Below are 20,177 nucleotides of genomic sequence, written 5' to 3'. Positions count from 1 at the left end.
AATTATATTTTATATATTATTTCAGACTTTGTGCTATTTGCAAAGAGAGTAAATTGAAACAATAAATTCTCTTCTATATGTTGAATATCTTTTGCGATACAAAATTTATATGTGAATCAAAAAATTTATCATTGGACTCGTAATAAGAAAATAGACTTATATCAATTGTTACCATCATAACAGTTAATACACGAAATGAATTTTCAAGCAGTCTTCAGGATAATAAAAGGCGCTGTATATCTAATTTAAGATTTCATTTTAACAAAATTATCTTTCTGTTTGGAATATTGAAAAATACAAATATTAAAGGATGAATATGCAAAAAACATATAGTGATATTTAACTTCTACAATGCTTCAATTCTTCCACTACAAGTTCAATATCTTAAAATTAAAAATTTTTCTTTCGAGATAAAATATATTAAATTATAAGTAAATGTATCTTTTTGTTCACTAATAAAAACTGCTTGATCATAAAGTTTATTACTATTTTCTGTAAAAATTTGTAAAAGTAAAATAATGATATACCAAATAAGCGATCAATTATAAAACTCCCAAAGCAATCGTATTGTGTATTGATATTAGTTTATTGGTAGATGGTAGTGTAGAGAGCTCATTTCCTAAAATATATGCCAAAGTTAACTATTGGTGAAAAATTTATTGTATATCTATGATATCTATTGTATATCTTGACATGTTGAAGAAGATATATTCTTAAAAAAATATAAAATAATCTTACTTTCTTTTGGAAACAAGCTCTTTATTTGATGTTATTTCTACGGCCGTCAGATATTTCTTTACAATTTAAAAATATATTATACAACTTTTATACAACTTAAAGTATTTCTGACACATCAAAACTTGTTTAGATGGAAAAAAAAAATAAAAAAAAAATAGAAATGAAAAAACGCGTTTTTATGAATTGCAACTTAATTGTAACACCAGAGTTTGATAAAAAAAATTGCATTGATAGACAATGGCCCTCATTAATCATCAATAATAGTACAATCTTCCTCATTTCCTTTCGAAGCAGATACTTCCATATTTACCATATTACTGCCATTTATACTTGATTTTGCGTCTTCACCATTTGATATTATCGATGCCGCTTCTTCGTCCGTTGTATCGTGAGTTTGTTGTAATTTCTCGTCAAGTACTACTGTTCCTTGTATTCTGATATCGTTTATTTCTTGCATTCTAATATCAGAATCCGAGTCATTAACAATTTCCTGATTATCATTATCAATTGTGCTTTCCAATGTATCAGTTTTGTCGTTCACTGTATTAATATGATCACTCAAATCACTTTTCTCACTTCTTTCTTGTTCACAGATTTTCGATTCATCAGATATGATATCAGGCGAATCGTTATTTTGAAATAAATGCGAATTAAACGATGAATTCGTTTCTATTAACTCTTGAATTTCATCCAAATCTGCCAAATTTTTTGCATCTTCTGTCTGAATGCTATGATCTTCGATGCGCTGCAAAAAATAAAGAAACTGCTCCTCATATTTGCCAAAATTCTTGTCTGGTGTCGACGTTTGTTTCAAGACACTAGTATCCGTTTTTGAATCATCATTAGATTTTTTCACCATAGAATAAGAGATATATTTCTCATAATCTTTCGAGATGTTGCACACTTGAGTCGTTTTATCCACATACAAATGCACATTATCATCACCGGTACCACGATGTATAACGGTTTTTTTTGGAAATAACAAGTTTTCAACAATATTGCCACTCTGAACAAAATCAGATGGTTTCTTAATTCGAGCCGATCCTTCGCAATCGGATTCGGTGTCAGATTCGTTAATACAAGTCATATGTAAAGGAATTTCTACGTTTTCTTGGGACGCAACGTTTTCCTCGATTGAAGATGGAGTTTCCGTTTCCGTTTTCTTCTGAGATCTCCTCCATGCAGTGTATTCGCGCACTATCCTATCATTGATATTTGCCAACTGGAGGACTACTTCGCGCATGTTCCAACAGAACTGCTTAATTTTCTGTTGCGCTGCCAATTCAATGTCTTGGATCAAGTTTAGATCGAAGAAACAATTCATTCTTTCCTTCACATCACTTAAAACTTTATCGAGTTCTTGACTATGCGGTAACATCATCTCGCTGAAGGAAGTGACGTTCCTCGTCAAAGTCGTGCACATCTCTCGCAAAGGCTGCTCCTCCCTTATGCCGTCATCGTCGCTGTTGTTCTCCCAAGTGAGAGCAACAGGTACCACCTTGTCGCAGCAAATATCTACAATGTCCATGTCGTCGTATCCGTTGACCGTTGAATTATTTTGCTCTTCAACAACTGTCGGCTCGTCATCGGAATCGCTGTCGAGATCAATTATATTGGGAGTCAACGTTAGATCCACCTTTCTCGACTTCGGAAGAAGAATGAGTGATCTGCCATGCTTGTCTGTCGGATTGGGTATAGATACCATTGCGTTTTTTGGAGATTTAAGCGACTGCGATGGCTGATACGAGGTTGACGACTGTAGTGGCGGCGGCTGCGGTGGCTGATACGAGGTTGACGACTGTATTGACGGTTGCAGAGATGCTTGTACTGGAATAATTATCCGATTCCGAGTAGCAGCATTCATCGTAGCGGGGTTCACTGCTCGTATGTAAGTATTGGATCCCGCGCTGTTCATAAAAGTCGTATGGTACAAAGGCTGCTGCATAACATTAGAATCGTATCTCGATGATAACGAAGCATTCGAGTTTATTACGCTAGATGACGGAAGGACGAGGCCCTCCGAATCGACAGTTGAGCTATCTTGACTTAACTTTGTCATAGACTGCGACGGACCGGTCAAGAACAAAGACGGACGCGGTCTGATGGGAATCGGTATAGATTGCTTTTGCGTAACGATCGGTTTGATTTTGCCGTTCAGATTAATTTTATTCGGCATTTTCTTGAATTGTTTACGTTGTACGTTGTGTACCGGTAAACCGTTAGATTCATATGTATACGTTTCGTCCTCCTCCTCGGAATTGGATTCCAGTCTTCGACGCTTACGTTTTCTTCTGCGCGGACAACATGGTGATTCGTCCAAATTCATTTTTATGTCGAATTCCTCGGCGCTTATTTTCTTGTCGTTTTTTAATATTCTAAAATACATCAAAGATATTTTTATTTTTACAATAAAGTAACAAATTTGATGAAGATTAATATGTTTCTAATATTCATGCAACAATACCTTGTCACTGTTTTTATATGTTCGAGTAAAGCCCAGCATATAGCCCTAGCGCTGTACAAATCGCTTGGATTGCATACAAAACATCTCCATTTTTCATCCGCTTCAATTTTTTTTCTTACTAAGGATGTAAAATTTCTTCTTATACATTTATAACAAAATGTATTACTGCAGTATGAGCAACAATATAAATTGCCACCATTTGCACACCATCTACAGAACATGTCCGTAGCGTCGTCACCTGAGAATGCAACACAGAAACATATTAGCATATATAGTATATAAAGTATATAGTATATAAAGCATATTAGCATATAAAGTATACATCTGTGAATGTAGATGAATACTGAAAGTATAAGTTTTACATTACCTTGCTCAAAGGTACCATCCCCATAAAATTTCCGACATTCCGTGCACAATAATGTGCGAAGCACAGGATGTTGAAACATGTTATGTATCTGAGCCGGAGCAGAACCAATATGCGCATCGCAGGCTGTACAATGGAGTCTTCGAAATCGAACGGCTGCAATATCTAAAAGAATTTAATATCTATGTTATAACATACAATTTTTGTGGCTAAAAGGAGCATTCATGTCTCTCATATTCTTCCTATAATAAACTTCAAATCTAGAATGCAGACAAAAAGGTAACAATGTAAAGATTATCTGTTACAAATAAACTTTTTTTTTTTTTTTTAGAAAGAAAGAGAAAAAGCTGACCATTGCCGAACATAAGCTTGTAGAAATTGCTCTCGTCCTGAGAGATGGGTGATCCAGCGTTGGTCGCGCTAGGCTCCTGGTCCCTCCCTGGTGTCACTGAAAGAGAGACACACAAGCAGGTTAGAAGGGCATCGCTAGATCCCGGGGTATCGAGAATCGCGCATCGCTGCTCACCGTTTTCCTTGACGTCCGTCTCCTCCTTCACCTGCACCTCGAGCATGCTCGAGATATCCATGATGTTTGTTCGTAGGTTTGCTCCCCGATCGTCAGCAGAAACGCTCGCTTTCAAAACAACAGCACGATCACCGCGGCTATTGCGCCGCCATTTCCCCACGAAAGTCACAACCGGCCTCTGCCTCGGCGGAACTGGCTGTGATGGCAAAGGGACGCACGTTCGACGACCTTTCTCGCGATGATGCTGAAGAAAAAATTCTGATTTCGACGGAACGGTACATCGGGAAAAGAGAGAGGGAGAGAGTTCTCGTTCATGGAAACGTGGCGTTCGTTTTCGGAACGAAACTGCTCTCTCTCTCTCTCTCTCTCTCTCTCTCTCTCTCTAACGAAGCATCGCGTCTGCTGTCATAATTAAGGACGGATGGATTTTTAACAATCACGAGAACAAAGGGAATAATTGTATGTAAATAATCCTAGAAAAAAAGATGTATCCACTGGTTTTGCAAAAATATCATAGAATATCAGATTATATCATTTCGCATTATTTATTTGATTGATTGATATATACGTAACGTGAGAGAGATATTTGTAAATTTAATTCATTTCTAATTTAAAGCTAACCACATGGGCCGAGGCTCCGAGCTCCGAGCTCTAGATACTCTAGAGTAATTCTGATACTGTGGCTGTTGCTATGGAAACCGGAGACGCTTATTTAAAAATGGCGCACGCGTTCGACTTGCTCTCGCGAGAGGAGATCTCGCGGAACGCGCGATAATTTTGCGAGGATGGACGAGGAAACTGGGAAAAATGCGTCGCTCGACAAGACAGCGCGAAAACTCACCGATGATATACAGAATATGTCGAATTATAGGGCCCTTTACAACGAGATACAGGTAAATATTGATCGAATGCCGGGCCATGGAATTTTTCTATCGAGCGGAAAGTATATATAATTTTGGAATTGTTTATCTTTTTCGTAGAGACTCATCGCTTCGCCCGTCGTAGATAAAGATGATTTCAAAAATTCATTGGTCACAGCGCTGAAAAATAATGGCTTGGAGACGGAGATCAGGAACACTGTGTTTCACTGGGCACGATCGCGGGTACATATATAATTGACATTAATTATACTTTAATTACACCTTAATTACAACTTTTTTATGTCACAAAAGGAATGACAGCTTATTTCGATAGGATTTTTCTTGGATTACGAATCTGAAACCCAAAAATGTTCCACCACGTCCTGTTTCTTTATGACAGAGGTCACAGAGGGGTTCAAAAAGTGCTAAAAACACAGGTCTTTTTTATCCTTTGACCTTGTTTTTCTCAAAAACGTGTGATGTAATTTTTGGATTCGTAATCTATGGGAACACTAATCCTATTGAAATGACCTGTCATTCCTTTTGTGACAAAATTAATGTTAACCAGAGTGTTATTTATTATAGAGTATACCACTAAATGGATTTCTTTTCACAGGGTTCTCTGCATTCTCGATCGGTTTCGCATATACAGACGGCCGATCTAAGTTACTTGAAAAAGACTCAAATTCAATGGGAACGACGTATTCAAAAATCATTGAACTCGACTTGCAGTGAACTAAATATTCCGCTGGCTCGTATAAGACCTACCGCCGACAGAGACGAATTGGCAGAGAAATGGAATGAATTGAGCACTTACGACATTGGTAAATTTTATTTCCAAGTTGAAAATAGAATATAAATCCTTTTTGTAAAATTACTTATATAAGAAGATATGAGTTTTAATGTCTGTTTTATAAAGAGAAGAAATATTATTTTCAGATATATCACAATATCGACCATTATATGCGCCAAAGGATTTTTTGGATGTCTTGTTCTCGATACGTGATCCTTCTTTTAAAAAGCAACCGTATGTAATTATATAAATTATCTATATATTATCTAGAAAAGAAAAAAAAACATATGTCATCAAGTTTTTCACATAAAAACATATTTTAGAGACGAACTAAATTGGGATTTCAGTCACATACAAATTAGTGTAAAAACACTTGCGCAATTGGTACGAATTTTATAATTAATTAATTTTACAATTTATATGTACTTGTATATATCGATCATTCTTCTTTTTGTACAGAGACGTATGTATTCAGGATTAGCGCAGGGAATGCCATTACTTGGTGTGAATCCCGATATGCCAACTATAGAAAATTTCCCAAATTTAGAAGCCGAGCGAACGTACATCGGGGAAAAAGTATTGAACTCGAATCATGCTCCAATTGCTCAAGAGTTCCTTAAAAGGGGATCTCCTCGAGCATTGCGTGGTCGTCTCTGGTCGCTCGTTCTCGGATCCGTTATCAAAGATAATGTATGACTAATATATATTAAAGATCAATTATTTCTCATGATAATGAGATATAGATAATTTCTTTTTTTAGGATATAGAGTATTATGAAGAATTGAAAAATATGGTTTTGCAATATGATATCGTTGTAGACAAGCTGATAATAATGGTAACTTGTATTTTTTTCTTAAATTACATTATTTTTTTTTAATAAAACAGAAATCATATGCTGATGTCGTTGTAGGATGTACAATTAACAGCGAGAAACGACGATCAATACTTTGTATTTGAAGATGTCTTGTATAAGACAATGTTATGCTTCTCGAGGGATTCCGAAATACTTGCACCGGTCACAACTGACAGAAGCGCAGGTGGTCAGGTGATTCACGCAGTTTTGCAAGGCAAACCGGCAACGTTAGAAAATACTCTAGTTTTTCCACCGAGCGGTATTATTCCATTTCATGGATTCACAATGTATGGTAAGGAATTGCAAAGAAACTTTTGAATTTAACGAATCAATTTGTTACATATCATTAATATTTTTATATATGTCAGCTACACCGTTTTGCTATTTATATGACAATCCCTGCGCCATGTATTATACTTTTCGTGCATTCTATCTGAGATATTGGTTTCGTTTACACACTGTGTCAAGTCATGAGCAAGGTATAGTTGCTCTCTGTTTGCTCTTTGAACGATTACTGCAATGCCATGAACCACAGTTGTGGACTCATTTCAAAAATTTACACATTCAACCGTAAGTTTATTCTTACGATATGTAAGATATATATCTTTCTTCTTCTGTGTATTTTTATTTACATAATTCATTCAATATGTATATGCTTTCAGGATAAGAATCGTTTTTAAATGGCTTATGAGAGGTTTCAGCGGTCATTTACCACCTGAACAACTATTATACCTTTGGGATCTAATCCTGGGTTACGATTCGTTGGAAATTATTTCCTTATTAGCAGTGACAATATTGAGTTTTCGAAAGGAAAATTTACTGCAAGTTAATACCCAACAAAATGTAGAGGTATAAAAATAATTTTATTAGTATACGCATGTATATGTTGTATATATTCTTATTATATTTATATATTTAATATATTGTTTTTTTTTTTTTTAATTTCAGGCTGTGTTAGCAGATTTATCCTCGCTAAAAGTGATGCCTCTGCTGCAATTAGCTCTTCTTAAAGAATAATATACATTATTTATTATGTATAAAAAAATCATACTGTTATAGAATTTGTAAATTCTTATATATATGTTATTTAATTCTCTCTTATTCCACGTATAATATCTTATTCAGTGATTTTATTCATAAAATATCGATAATATCGGAATTATATATATAGACATTATATGTATATATTATATATACATATAAATATTAGTAGACATTTAATGAAATTTATATATAGTTTTTTTATGTTATATATAATAGATTTTTATATATTATAAATTATACATAATTATATATATAATGTAAATTTTTTATATATATATAATATATAATTTTTATATGTATTAATATATTTTATATATTAATTTTCAAGCCTAAAATAATCGAGCAATATAAAAGTGTGTAAACATGAGCCGACAACAATCTACAATATCCGCGACTTGGAATAATATCGTCGCGAGGGAGGGATAAAGGTCGCCGATGTCTCTCGGAGGGGGAGGAGTGGAGGGGGAATTTTCCTGTTTCCGGCTGTCAACCGTAGAGCAGCGTAGGACATCGACGCCCGTGGCTCGTCGCCGTCTTCTCGCGTTTTATCATCGCTATATATACACGTTATTCCTCGGAAATCACAGGCGTAGAGAAAACGTGACAGATAAAATTGACGCTCCCGTGTATGTGAATGCGCCTCGAATCGTGAGAGTATTCCGCTTTCGTCGCGTTGCTGTTATCCGACAGCGTCGTTAGTTACAGCGGCGATCTACAGCCCCACATCGAACGAAGGGTAGGGTGGTTCTCTCTCACCCCCGAAAATTATTAGTCATGCACGGCGGTTTGCTCGGCGGCGCCGAACGGGTGTCGCGTTGTTCGCTCGTTTGACGGCTTTGACGCTACTGCTGTTGACGCGATCCCCGAGAAACGCTGTCTCGCTGCCTGCCTGTGTCTTCGTGACAGTGTCGATTTTCTCTCTCTGCCATTATCCGCGGCGAGAGCAACGCCCAGCGAATTATTCGCATCTGTGTTGGAGTGTGATCGCATTCCTTTTGCGCGAAAAAAGAGCCTCCCTTAGAAAAGTTTTTTTCGGTAACGCTCGCCTTCGTCGTTCAATCAAAGCTGTGTTTGTATACGCCTCTCTGCAAAAAATCCCGATATTTATTCCTACGTGTACTCTTTATCTCGGATTTAATATCTCTGATTTGAACGTGTATCTTAAGAGCTTTAAAGGCAGAGCACAAGTGATAATTATGTATTTATTTAATTTTTTAAATTTATTATCTATTACATATATATATATATATAATTTTAACAAGATGTAATATTGATATGTATATGTTTTTTTTTTACTTCAGATTACATGATTTAAGCAGAGTGTGGATACTTGAATTAAGTTAGCGGCATCAAAGATGGCTTGGCGTTTCAAGGCATCCAAATACAAAAATGCCGCACCGATTGTTCCCAAGCCGGAGGCTTGTATCAGAGATATTTCTGTGGGATCGTATCAAACTTATGGGAATAACATAACAGCATCTGCAGCGTTTATGGCATTTAACGTCGATCATAATGGTAGATATTTGCATTCATCTGCGATAGGTTTAGTCTTTGTTAAATTTATCTACAAGTTACAGTTTTAAAATAATGTTTCTTCCTTTTTAAAGGATCAAGTTTAGCAGTATTGCCACTGGAAGACTGTGGTAGAAAGAGCAAAACTATGCCACTACTTCATGCACACGCTGATACTGTGACGGATATGGGTTTTTCTCCATTTCATGATGGCTTGCTTGCAACTGGTTCTCAGGATTGCCTTGTAAGTATCTTAACATTTTATATTTTCACCAAAATTTAAGATGCGAGAAACATTATTTAGGATTTACATTTTTCTATCAGATTATATTAATCCTGTTTGTATAATTAGGTAAAGTTATGGCATATCCCGGAAAGTGGTTTGGAGGAATCCTTGTGCAATCCAGAATGCACATTCTCGCATCGTCAACGAAGAGTGGAAGCAGTATGCTGGCACCCTTCTGCTGAACATCTTCTGACTACCGCATCATTCACCAATCTCTCACTCTGGGATGTTCTTTCTCAACAGGAATTGTTCTGTAAATATTTTGACATTTATTTATTGTCATTTGCTTTATTGTTATTGAAATTAATTTTATGATATTACAGCTAATAGTGATCACACAGAAGTAATTCAGTCTGTAAGTTGGAAGCAAGACGGTATCGTCATGGCAACATCTTGCAAGGATAAGCAATTAAGGATCATAGATCCGCGCGCATCTGCGTGTGTTGTAAACTCGTGCTCGAGTCATCAAAGTATCAAAGATTCCAGAATAGTTTGGTTAAATAATGACAGAATACTCACCACAGGATTTGATGCGGCAAGATTGCGTCAAGTTTTCATTAGGGATTTGAGGCACTTGAATGAGCCGGTGAAAACATTGGAATTAGATTGTAGCACTGGGTAAATATAAGTTCTTTTCACAGATTTATTTTAACTAATATCAATAAATGTTTATATGCATAATGTCATATTTTGTAGCATCTTGATGCCGCTTTTCGATCCTGACACAAATATGCTCTTTCTCGCTGGTAAAGGAGACACCACTATTATGTACATGGAAGTTGTAGATAAAGATCCCTATCTAGTAGAAGGACTCCGTCATAGTGAGGATCAAACTAAGGGAGTTTGCCTAGTACCTAAACGAGCATTGAATGTAATGCAGGCTGAAGTTAACAGACTATTACAACTCACTTCTAATATGGTGATTCCAATCATGTATCAAGTTCCACGAAAAGTGAGTTGTACTAAATATTATCTATATAAATTATGCATTATGCGTGTATATATATATCTAAACGTTCTATAATTTAATTTCAGACATACAGAGACTTTCATGCAGACATTTATCCAGACACAACTGGATGTATTGCTCAAAATAACGCAGCAGCATGGATTAAAGGTCATAATGCATCTGTACCAAAGATATCACTAGATCCTGCTAAAAGAAACAAAGGCGAAGAACCGATCACCGTGAGTAAACATTTTAATAGCCGCTTTGGATGTGTTCTAATATCGATCTTAATATGGTACACATTTGAGGTAGTTTTGTTCATTAAAAGATTCAAACATCTAATCATATCTGTAAATATTGGCTGATTCAAATCATGTATCATTGTGCATGCTTTTCATCCTCAAAACTTTTTTTCATATTATTATCAATTTGCTTCAAAATAACTGGATGTTGAGGATAAACATTGGGTTGCGATATGTCAATGTATATTTTTGCTTCACACACACATATAACGTTTACATAATTAATATACTTTTAAGTGGATTTTGTTTTATTCTAAAATTTTGGAAATATGTGTGAAAAGGAATCAATTTGATATTTATTTCATATAAAGCAAAATTATTTTGTGTGAAAGTGTTACACAATATAAATTTTTCTAAAAACTGCTTGCTAATCATGCACCAAGTGGTTTTATGTAATAAATATTTGCAATGTGCTTTTTATGATTATATGGAGTGCTATAAATTTTAGTATGGCTGCTAAACAATATTACCTATATCTTATGAATATATAAGAACAGTAGAAAATATTATATAATGTAAGCATATTTATCTCAATATTTAATTTCTTTTTTTCTGCAGGAATTTATATTTATTGAATTATTGAATTATTACTAATTATGTTATTACTTTATTTTGTGTCATTTAATTTATTTTCTTATGTATTCCATATATATTTTTTTCACGTTTCAGATATCCAATATATGTTTTATAATTTATACATTAGCACCATTCAAAATATTATTCCTGGCACGTGTAATATAAGTGGCAATTGATGTTGTAGCTTATTCTACAGTGTAAGTAATAATACGAAATGTGTAAAAAACATTTGTATTGTTTCTATTACATAGTCAGAAAGTAGACCTTTTTTTCGTTTCGCTTTCAGCAAATTTGATCAAGTTTAAGTTTTATTAGTTATTTTGAAGCTTACTTATGTCTTCTGTATATTTCTCTCTATACTGTATAAAAAATGCGAGTTACGTGCGTATAAGTGTGTGTAAAAGTGTGCGAATGTTGTTAAATTGTTGTCGCAAAATTATTACGTCGAATGCAAAGACGTAGATCTCAAAAGTGCAAAGAGTCGGACAGTGTAGTTTGATTTGCATGCGATTTGCGATCATTAAGGAAATTTACCGTACCTCCAGGTACACAAAGGGAACTTGTCAGCACTCAAAGACAATCAGCGCGAAATTAAAGTAGAACAACAAACGAATCGGCAATCGAAATCCTTGGTCATTACCACGCCGAAAGGATTTTCGAAGGTGCAGAGCAACGTCAACGAAAATGATAGTAAAATAGAGAACGATACCGAGAAGATCGAAGACACGAAGAAGCCACCCGAGGTAGAAGAAGAGAAGATAAAGATACAAAATGGGGGCAATCAAGCCGTTCCACCGAAACCTTTACCGAGAGCATCAAGAACTAACAGTATCTCCGAGGAGGAACCAAAACCAGTGGCTCGTCCACGAACATCGCCGAATCCCGGATCAGTAGTTACATCGGTGAATCCTAACGCGATCGGCGGATATAAGGTTGTAGTCACAGCTTAGAAAAGAACACGTTATATATATAATAAGAGGGATATCTGATTTCTGTGATATTTTTGCGTGCAGCCAGTTACTTCATCCATCTCACACTTAAGTCATATCATTGTCATAACATTACTAACAATCGCTTCATTACACAAACAATTCTTAACAAAATCGATGAGGGACGAATTAATAACTTGTTTCTTTTCTTTTTATTTTTAGCCTCGACTTGGTCCCAAACCGTTCCAAGCGAAATCCAGCAGCCAGGAATTTTCGTTCGACAAAGTCTTCTCTGTACCTGTCGCACCAAATAACGATAATAATACCAACGGTTATCAGAACGAAGTTAACAACGTTGTAGAGCATAACACGGAAGCAGATAAGTCGCCGACTTTTACAAGTCCCAATGAGCGCGCGAAGGATGCGGAAAATGGCAAGAGCGACTCCAGCTCTATCGAGGAAGACGCCAATTCGAGCGATTCTGGTTACAAGCCGAAGACACCAAGCACCGCGGAAAGGCGCAAAGTGTTCGAAACGAAAGTGAAGGACGAATCACCTGAGAATGAGGATGTTGGAAATTTTGAACGTGGTGCAAACAGAAATTCAATCGCCGAGAGGCGGCGTCTTTACGAAAGTCGATCCGTATCGGTCACCGATGGGAATTTGGCGGAGAAGGCGATGGGTTCGCCGACCATGTTGAGACGAAGGGATTCCTTCAAGTCGAAGAGCGAGGTGATTAAAGAAGACGAAACGAAAAAGAGCATTCCAGTGTTGCGGCAGCAGAGCATGGATCCTAAATTGGAAAAGGTGGAGCCTGTTGTGACACCAGCTTCCAAGAGAACATCGACAGTTTTCGGTAAGAACTGCAATATACCTTGCGAAATTTATTTTCTTGATACATTTCTTATTTTTTTTATTATTATACACAGGAAGAGTATCCAAGTTTCGGCACTTGAAAGGTACGCCGGGCCACAAATCTACACATATCGAAAATATACGCAATATTAGTCGTCAAATATCCGGCGAGTGTGATGGCTTTCACGGTAAAATTATTTTTATCTTTTCCAAGAGTATAAGATTCTCTCTATATATTTTAAAAGAGATTTTTAAACATGATAAACGAGACGTGACTTCTCTATTTTATAAATTTGTAGCTAATTCTGATCGAGTGGCTGTACCTTTGAGTGGCCCAGGTGGAAAGATAGCAGTGTTGGAATTGAAGAAAACTGGGAGACTACCGGATGGAGTTATGCCAGCATTGGTCCACGGCGCGACCGTAATGGACTTTCAGTGGGATCCATTCGATAATCAGCGATTGGCAGTTGGTAAAGTTTTGGAAATTATAATAAATAAAACTATTATTTCATATAATAACATTGAAAGAGATTAAGACATATGGATTTTATTTGTTTGCACGCTAGCTTGTGATGACGGGATAATTCGATTGTGGGAAATACCGGAGTCTGGTTTGGCGGAACCGACAAACGAACCGAAGCACGTTATAGAAGCCCACGCCGATAAGATTTATTTGATCAAATTTCATCCATTGGCATCAAACGTTCTCGCGTCCGCTTCGTACGATATGACTGTGAAAGTTTGGGACCTGTCGCTCTTATCGTCTACCGAAACGGTGATCGCAAAGATCACATTGATTGGTCATACGGATCAGATATTTAGCTTGGCATGGTCGCCATGCGGTCAATACCTTGCTAGTGCGTGCAAAGACGGCAAATTACGAATCTACAAACCTCGATCTAGCGACGTTCCCGTGAAAGAAGGGAAAGGTCCAGTTGGTACGAGAGGTGCGAGAGTTGTATGGGCGCTCGAAGGCAGATATCTCGTTGTAATGGGCTTTGATAAGTAAGCATAATACAAATCACAAATGTTTGTATGTAATAAAAAAGAGAAAAAAGGTACAGAAAGAGAAATAGCTATATTCTACAATATATATATTTCAGAGTTTCTGAAAGACAAATTTACATATTTAAAATGGATAATCTAAATACTCCTTTGAACACTGTTGGATTGGATGTTTCCCCTGCCATATTAATGCCATATTACGACGAGGATAGCTCCACGCTTTTCCTAACCGGACGTGTAAGAGATATTTTTTCTACAATCACACGCATATTTTAATCGTATGAGAAAAATTAACTGCAATATTAATATATTATTTTCAGGGTGATTCAACAATATACGCATTTGAAGTAACCGAGGAACCTCCATATTGCTGTCCGTTAAGCCATCACAGGTGCAGTAGTTTGCATCAGGGTTTATCATTCCTTCCAAAAAATAAATGTGACGTGGCCATTGTAGAGTTCGCCTCCGCTTTGAGGCTAACAAATAATACAATAGAGCCTTTGAGTTTTACGGTGCCGCGTATAAAGGTATGTACATGATTAAAAAGGAGATAAATATGAAATTTTTAATATAAAATTGTGCTGATATATTCGCTTGTTTAAATTAGAGCGAATTATTCCAAGATGATCTCTTTCCACCAACTAAAGTTACCTGGAAGCCGACTTTATCTGCGACAGAATGGTTTAACGGTGGCAATAAACAGCCATCTAGAATAAATCTCAAACCACCTGGCATGGATAATTGTAAGTAAAAAATATATTGCATTGTTAAAATGAGAGATGCTCTCGATTATTTGACACATGCGAATTTTTATTATATATAGTGACTGAAAATCAATCGCAAAATCCAGTTACTCCCCCTCAAGTCGCAAATAAACCATGCACAACCCCTTTTGGTATCTCTATGCAACCCTTCAGTAGACTAGGATGGAATCCGGATGTTAAAGCGAAGCAAGAAGAGGTGAGAAGGCAATAAAATATACACTTTGCATGCATTTCATAAATATCAATGTAAAAATGATTTATTACTAAACAATGCATATCAGCATAAGAAATTTTGTCTATTATTAAGATTCTTATTGTGCGAAGCATTTTTACTTTCATTCTATGTGATACCATGTGATATGTGTACGTCAGATGCAGAAAACTATGAGCCATTTTGTGGGAGATGTTATCCAATGTTCACTGGAACAAGATCACATGGAAGGTGTCGATGAACATGAATGGGTAGATATCTCATTTATGTTATATTTTTTATTTTTTAAGTAGCTTTTCTTTTATCATAAATATTTTAAGTTTCTCCATTACTTTTTAATAATTGCTATGCTATATGTATTAACACATTGTATGTGCCATCGCTAGGCGATTTTTATTTAATATAGTTTTTATTTTTGCATGAAAAATTATATTTTTAGAGGTAAAGTTATATATTTGCATTTTATACAAAAGTAGCAGCAGAAAATATCAAGTTTTGAAATTGAAAGAAAATTTATAATAAAGTTTATTTATGAAAATTGATGATGACTAATATTAGGACTTGTTATTTTAGGACGAGTGAAAATTGAGGATCTATGGGTAGATGCAAACAAAACTCTGGTTGTTGGAGAGCCATAAATTATTTACAAGTTAAAATTATATATCGAAAAATGACGCAAGAACATCGCATATTACTGTGTATAGAGAGAAAGAGGTGTGCGAGTTCTATCTGAGAGAGATATACTTCCAACTTTCTTTTGGAAGAGTATGGTAAGCGATAAGTGCAGTGTTTTATATCAATTTACAACAAGTAATACTCATTTTTTCGTAAACCTAGCTTAAGATTTTTGTAAACGCATTTTTCAACGCATAGAGAAATAAGAATTCAGGCCTTGTTATAAATATTAATTTAAAGTAAAAAAAATTAAAAAGCGAATCGAATGACACAAGTGATTTATATCTTTGGTAATGTAATCAGTACAGTATTTGATATATAGTGCAGCATTGATATGAAAATACTGTTCTTATAAAACCAAATGCGTGATTATAGCTCTAGTCTCAAATCGTTTTTTTTTTTTCAACTGCTGATTTCTTGACACATTTCTAGCTACAAATAATTCTATAGTATTATTATCACTATAGAGATTATATATAGATATATATAGATATAGAATATATGCTTAATTATTGTCAGGAGAATTGAAGAAAACTTATATAATACGATTTGACAATAGCTTCTATCTATTTAACGAATATCAGTTTGAAAGTTCAGTGGATGAGTAATTCTTTTTAGAGCAAATAATATGCTAATATATTCATTACGCTTTTCAATACCAAGTGTGAACGAGTATCAACTGTATCAGAGACAATTATTGACGACTATTTAATTAATCGCTGGAAATCAAATGTGTATTAGAATGAAAGATTTTTTGTGTAAATGAGGAAGAAAATTCAAAGTATGTGCCATTTTCGAAGCGACAGCCCATAACATCCAATCTGTCGTTAATAAAAGGAAAACACCAGTATTATACCAATATTAGGTTTTTAAATGTAATTATTCCTCAATGAAGTAAACATTTCTTATTTAACATATAATGTTGCACCAGTGCCAGATTTATCTTCTCGTTTCGGCAAATGCCAAATGTCAATAATGGTCTCAATGTATATGTCATATTTTATAATCTATCATCGTATATATATGTGATAATAGAGCAAGCGAGACACTGTTGTCGTCGCAGAATTGTGAAACAGAGGTTTTTTACGATATTTCATATCCTTAAACGCACATATAATAAAAAATATTATACAAGATAACTGATAGATGCGATCGTAATAGCTATTAAGTCGTAAGCCAATAACTTAATCGTATTGCGAAGTGTATTACGTCTCGATTGATGTACTACGTTGAGCACTCTGCAAGATTCAAACAATATTAACTTGGAGAAAATAATTGATCTCCTTATTTATACTTTTCTTATATTGGACAAAATATCACTATATTAATAACCGATCGTCTTTTCACGCGAATATTTAGATCAGAATGAATTTTGTCTTTTTCATATGTATTATAGATTAATCATTAAGTACAAAAAATAATACGTCCTTTTAATTGTTAATTAGAGTTAATAAGACTTGTTTTTATCAATTTGTAAATCCCAATATCATTTTTCTTTGTAAAAAAATTCGTTATTGCAACAAAACTTTTTTACCATATACATACATTGACACATGAATATACTTGAAGATTAATAGTGCCAAAAATCCATTACCAATGGTATTTTTTGTATCTTGCATATTTTAGGCCTGTAAGATGTTTCAAAAAGCATTCGAAAGTATTGAAAAATTTTCTAAACATGTGTCAAAGATGAAAAATAAGATAAGATATATTCATTAAAATTTATTGCTGCCATTTACATCGTCCATTACTTCTGATCTTTATATGAATGAATGAAGAGAACAGATACGACAGTATTATAATATTTTAATGTAACTTTTTTTATTCGACTATTCGTGCGCGTATATTAAATATTTCGCACAATTACAATTCACAGATTTTTAACCATTTTGCAGTTTTTTAAATCTATTTATGTGACCAGAGTACGAATAATTAAGCGCAATCTCTTAGAGCATAAAATTTACGAGATGGAGATCTGATAGGAAACGAGACACTTTGATAATTTGTCACATTGTCGATCTTCCGCTCTGTAAATGATCACTGTCTAAATAATTTTATATCATCATTATAGTGATATACCTTTATATCAGTCTTATACCATTCATGTATTTCAGCTATAAAATCTTTTTATCAAAAAATCAATCACATTTAATTCTAACTACCTATTTTTCCAGTGTCCTTCATCTAATCACACTATATTTTATAAAAGTATAAAATATAATAATCTATTAATCTTTATTAAATATAATTATCTTTTTAGATTGAAATCATAGACTTTTCATAGAAAGCACAAGCATTTTTACACCAATTAATTCAGAAAGCATATATGGAATGTTTTTTATTGTGAATACATGTAACTTTTTATATATAATCGCGTGTGATATATACAATTTTATAATATTCAGCTCACATTACCTTAAGTTTTTTTTATTTTTTTTTTTTCGCTATATGCAGATGTAATCAAAATAAATATACAATATTATATGAATTATTTACCACATCCAACTCGGTCTCTGGGAATCAATCTGAGTTCCATGCCATGTTTAAGAAATATATTTCCTGAAAGTATATACAATTGATCATTATATATTTAAAATAGATATATCATTACATTACATTAGAAGAAAAAGGATTACCTGCAGTTTGTTGAGGATTAATTCCTATGCCATCATCTGTAATTATGGCTGATGTAGCTGCTGGCACTCTAAATTCCTCAGCAGCAAATTGTACTACAGCACTAAATGGAGTACTTTCTGGTACGCTAAGTCTGCAATTAATGAAATACATTTCTTACTTTAGAGATTGAGAAAATTATATAATGCAGAAAGAAATATATATACAAAAGAATAAATCGTATTTTTTTTATGTGATTTTTCAATATTTCTTAATATAGGAACGTGGTGATATTTTTTTCTGTAATAAGACAGATTTACTTGCAATAGAAGCAATTTATTTATAATTCTTTTTTGTTACAAATATTATACAAAAATAGTAATTTGTTGTTACAAGTCATTAAATTCAAAGAGTCAACTCAAAATATCTGTTTCAATATTATTCCATATCTCACTATCTGGTTGAGTTTTAACTGCAGACAATCTATTGTACACAAGTTTACAAATTACACGAGGAGCTCTTAATAAAATTTTCATTATCTTGCAAAGATGTGTATAGTCAAATTTAAAATCTGAGCACCACTTTCCATTTACCAAGTACATATTTCGACCAAAATAGAATATTGCATCAATAAAATCTATGCAAAAACGATTGTCTTGAAGTAATTTTAAAAGTAATTTCTTCTCAGTATTTACAAAAGCTATGCACATTTCGGGATCATAATGAATTAGCTTTGAACTAAAAATTTCTATAATTAATTTTCTAATTATATCATTATGCGATTCTATCGTTAAATGTATCAGTCTTGAAACATGACCATCGTTTAGCATCTTGTTTATACATTTTGCTACTTCACTTTGATCTTTATTAGCTATAGCCATTTGCCAGGTCATAATTAATGCCTCATCTTCCATGTTAAACAGCGGTACCCCTAATTCCTCTAAAGACTCTATAACCATATTTGTTGCAAGGGATTGGCTCATTACTTGATGCAAGAAAGCATTTAATCTATCGCAATCAAAATGTTGAATGTACAATTTTAGATATTCGTCTACTATCTCAGTGGGAATGTAACAATCCTTCAAATAATGTTCTAATAATCTATCGCAAGCTTTCTCCAAATCGGAGCATGTGATGTTCTGATTGTATGGAAATAATTTCCGTTCTGATTTGGAACGCAAATATTCCTCAAATGTCAACATTTTATTCTTTTCAGCCTGTACTTTTTTAATGGCTACTTCAACGAAATAGGCACAATTAAAAGCTTGTAACATATTTTCCATAGTCATTTGTTCACTAATGACTGGACTTTGCAGCAACGTAAAAAACACGTCGATCGTCTTAAAAATCTCAGAGCCGATAGCTTGCATGCTATATTGTAAGAAATTAAGATGCAGTTTATCCTAAACGGCCACTTACACTTTGTACGGTAGTTTGGGATCGGACGTGAGAGTTATTCTGAAAGTAACTTTGTTCGACCTGGAACACATAACATTTTGTATCAACATGTTGCATTGCACTTTGTGTTTAAATGTCAAATTGACAGAACATATGGTTTCATTAAGACTGATATGTATTCTTTTGGCTATATATCTTTGTAGTTTGATATTTAAAAAATTAATTAAATACATACGCCATAATTATTCAATGAATATATTGTATAAAATATAATAAACGGTTCTCCAAATGCAATCCAATTTATAAACTTGTAAATGCTTGCAACTTTCAACAAGACTTAACCTCTATTTAGGAAAATCAGGATGAAACAATCATTGGTTATAAGAAATCTAGAAATCTGACAGCTTCACGAGCGCTGCTGCTGGCAACCTTATACAACTATAGTTAGACAATCAAGTAT

At 34.2% G+C, this 20,177-nt stretch overlaps 5 protein-coding genes across 9 annotated transcripts; 2 read left to right on the top strand and 3 right to left on the bottom strand.

Annotated features, from left to right (window-relative positions):
• Positions 1-141: 141 nt before the first annotated feature.
• Positions 142-4,409, bottom strand: LOC145942782 (uncharacterized). Its single transcript, XM_083049809.1, has 5 exons — positions 4,093-4,409; positions 3,919-4,014; positions 3,570-3,731; positions 3,203-3,440; positions 142-3,113 (listed from the first exon to the last, which is right to left on the bottom strand). Exons 1-5 carry the CDS (start codon positions 4,151-4,153, stop codon positions 986-988), a joined length of 2,685 nt encoding a protein of 894 aa, XP_082905935.1. The 5' UTR covers positions 4,154-4,409; the 3' UTR covers positions 142-985.
• A 53-nt stretch (positions 4,410-4,462) lies between these two features.
• LOC145942806 (TBC1 domain family member 19) lies at positions 4,463-7,790 on the top strand. Its single transcript, XM_083049842.1, has 12 exons — positions 4,463-4,551; positions 4,709-4,985; positions 5,073-5,195; positions 5,569-5,776; positions 5,892-5,979; positions 6,069-6,129; positions 6,205-6,435; positions 6,506-6,580; positions 6,656-6,890; positions 6,967-7,168; positions 7,261-7,447; positions 7,547-7,790. The coding sequence occupies exons 2-12, from the start codon at positions 4,878-4,880 to the stop codon at positions 7,613-7,615; spliced, it is 1,587 nt and encodes a 528-aa protein (XP_082905968.1). The 5' UTR covers positions 4,463-4,551; positions 4,709-4,877; the 3' UTR covers positions 7,616-7,790.
• Positions 7,791-8,117: 327 nt separating this feature from the next.
• Pod1 (coronin) lies at positions 8,118-16,158 on the top strand. 4 transcript variants are annotated; one of them, XM_083049738.1, is made up of 18 exons: positions 8,118-8,378; positions 8,944-9,157; positions 9,250-9,398; positions 9,507-9,693; positions 9,764-10,058; positions 10,137-10,392; positions 10,476-10,628; positions 11,813-12,199; positions 12,419-13,052; positions 13,126-13,239; positions 13,351-13,521; positions 13,618-14,056; positions 14,155-14,293; positions 14,377-14,583; positions 14,664-14,799; positions 14,880-15,016; positions 15,193-15,282; positions 15,605-16,158. In XM_083049738.1, the coding sequence occupies exons 2-18, from the start codon at positions 8,998-9,000 to the stop codon at positions 15,611-15,613; spliced, it is 3,663 nt and encodes a 1,220-aa protein (XP_082905864.1). In that variant the 5' UTR covers positions 8,118-8,378; positions 8,944-8,997; the 3' UTR covers positions 15,614-16,158. The 4 variants fall into 4 exon arrangements, with proteins under 4 accessions (XP_082905864.1, XP_082905890.1, XP_082905882.1 ...); XM_083049756.1 differs by lacking the exon at positions 8,118-8,378 and adding an exon at positions 8,424-8,677; XM_083049748.1 differs by lacking the exon at positions 8,118-8,378 and adding an exon at positions 8,424-8,840.
• Positions 16,159-18,023: 1,865 nt separating this feature from the next.
• Positions 18,024-20,110, bottom strand: LOC145942768 (ubiquitin-fold modifier 1). 2 transcript variants are annotated; one of them, XM_083049797.1, is made up of 4 exons: positions 19,953-20,110; positions 19,739-19,798; positions 18,343-18,473; positions 18,028-18,265 (listed from the first exon to the last, which is right to left on the bottom strand). In XM_083049797.1, exons 1-4 carry the CDS (start codon positions 19,955-19,957, stop codon positions 18,195-18,197), a joined length of 267 nt encoding a protein of 88 aa, XP_082905923.1. In that variant the 5' UTR covers positions 19,958-20,110; the 3' UTR covers positions 18,028-18,194. The 2 variants fall into 2 exon arrangements, with proteins under 2 accessions (XP_082905914.1, XP_082905923.1); XM_083049788.1 differs by lacking the exon at positions 19,953-20,110 and having other exon boundaries at positions 18,024-18,265; positions 19,739-19,842.
• Positions 18,635-19,732, bottom strand: LOC145942763 (uncharacterized). The gene has a single exon (XM_083049775.1). The coding sequence runs from the start codon at positions 19,687-19,689 to the stop codon at positions 18,733-18,735; it is 957 nt and encodes a 318-aa protein (XP_082905901.1). The 5' UTR covers positions 19,690-19,732; the 3' UTR covers positions 18,635-18,732.
• Positions 20,111-20,177: the final 67 nt, after the last annotated feature.

The sequence above is a fragment of the Prenolepis imparis genome, unplaced genomic scaffold (assembly GCF_030444845.1).
Source record: "Prenolepis imparis isolate NDT839.2.m4 unplaced genomic scaffold, iyPreImpa1.0 SCAF_1, whole genome shotgun sequence".
In the NCBI taxonomy this organism is placed as follows: Eukaryota; Metazoa; Arthropoda; class Insecta; order Hymenoptera; family Formicidae; genus Prenolepis; species Prenolepis imparis.
Note: the sequence above shows the minus strand (reverse complement) of the source record. Positions and strands in the feature narration are given on the sequence as shown.

Excerpts from the sequence above, each read along its gene's own strand:
- LOC145942782 (XM_083049809.1), bottom strand. The coding sequence starts at position 4,153 with ATGGATATCTCGAGCATGCTCGAGGTGCAGGTGAAGGAGGAGACGGAC. Across the intron at positions 4,015-4,092 it reads GACGGACGTCAAGGAAAACG|TGACACCAGGGAGGGACCAG; the intron begins GTGAGCAGCGAT and ends TCTCTCTTTCAG. Across the intron at positions 3,114-3,202 it reads CATATAAAAACAGTGACAAG|AATATTAAAAAACGACAAGA; the intron begins GTATTGTTGCAT and ends GATGTATTTTAG.
- LOC145942806 (XM_083049842.1), top strand. The coding sequence starts at position 4,878 with ATGGACGAGGAAACTGGGAAAAATGCGTCGCTCGACAAGACAGCGCGA. Across the intron at positions 6,130-6,204 it reads TAAAAACACTTGCGCAATTG|AGACGTATGTATTCAGGATT; the intron begins GTACGAATTTTA and ends CTTTTTGTACAG. Across the intron at positions 6,581-6,655 it reads TAGACAAGCTGATAATAATG|GATGTACAATTAACAGCGAG; the intron begins GTAACTTGTATT and ends ATGTCGTTGTAG.
- Pod1 (XM_083049738.1), top strand. The coding sequence starts at position 8,998 with ATGGCTTGGCGTTTCAAGGCATCCAAATACAAAAATGCCGCACCGATT. Across the intron at positions 9,158-9,249 it reads ATTTAACGTCGATCATAATG|GATCAAGTTTAGCAGTATTG; the intron begins GTAGATATTTGC and ends TCCTTTTTAAAG. Across the intron at positions 10,629-11,812 it reads AAGGCGAAGAACCGATCACC|GTACACAAAGGGAACTTGTC; the intron begins GTGAGTAAACAT and ends CCGTACCTCCAG.
- LOC145942763 (XM_083049775.1), bottom strand. The coding sequence starts at position 19,689 with ATGCAAGCTATCGGCTCTGAGATTTTTAAGACGATCGACGTGTTTTTT.
- LOC145942768 (XM_083049788.1), bottom strand. The coding sequence starts at position 19,827 with ATGTTGATACAAAATGTTATGTGTTCCAGGTCGAACAAAGTTACTTTC. Across the intron at positions 18,474-19,738 it reads CCCAAACTACCGTACAAAGT|ACTTAGCGTACCAGAAAGTA; the intron begins GTAAGTGGCCGT and ends CATTAATTGCAG. Across the intron at positions 18,266-18,342 it reads TAATCCTCAACAAACTGCAG|GAAATATATTTCTTAAACAT; the intron begins GTAATCCTTTTT and ends ATATACTTTCAG.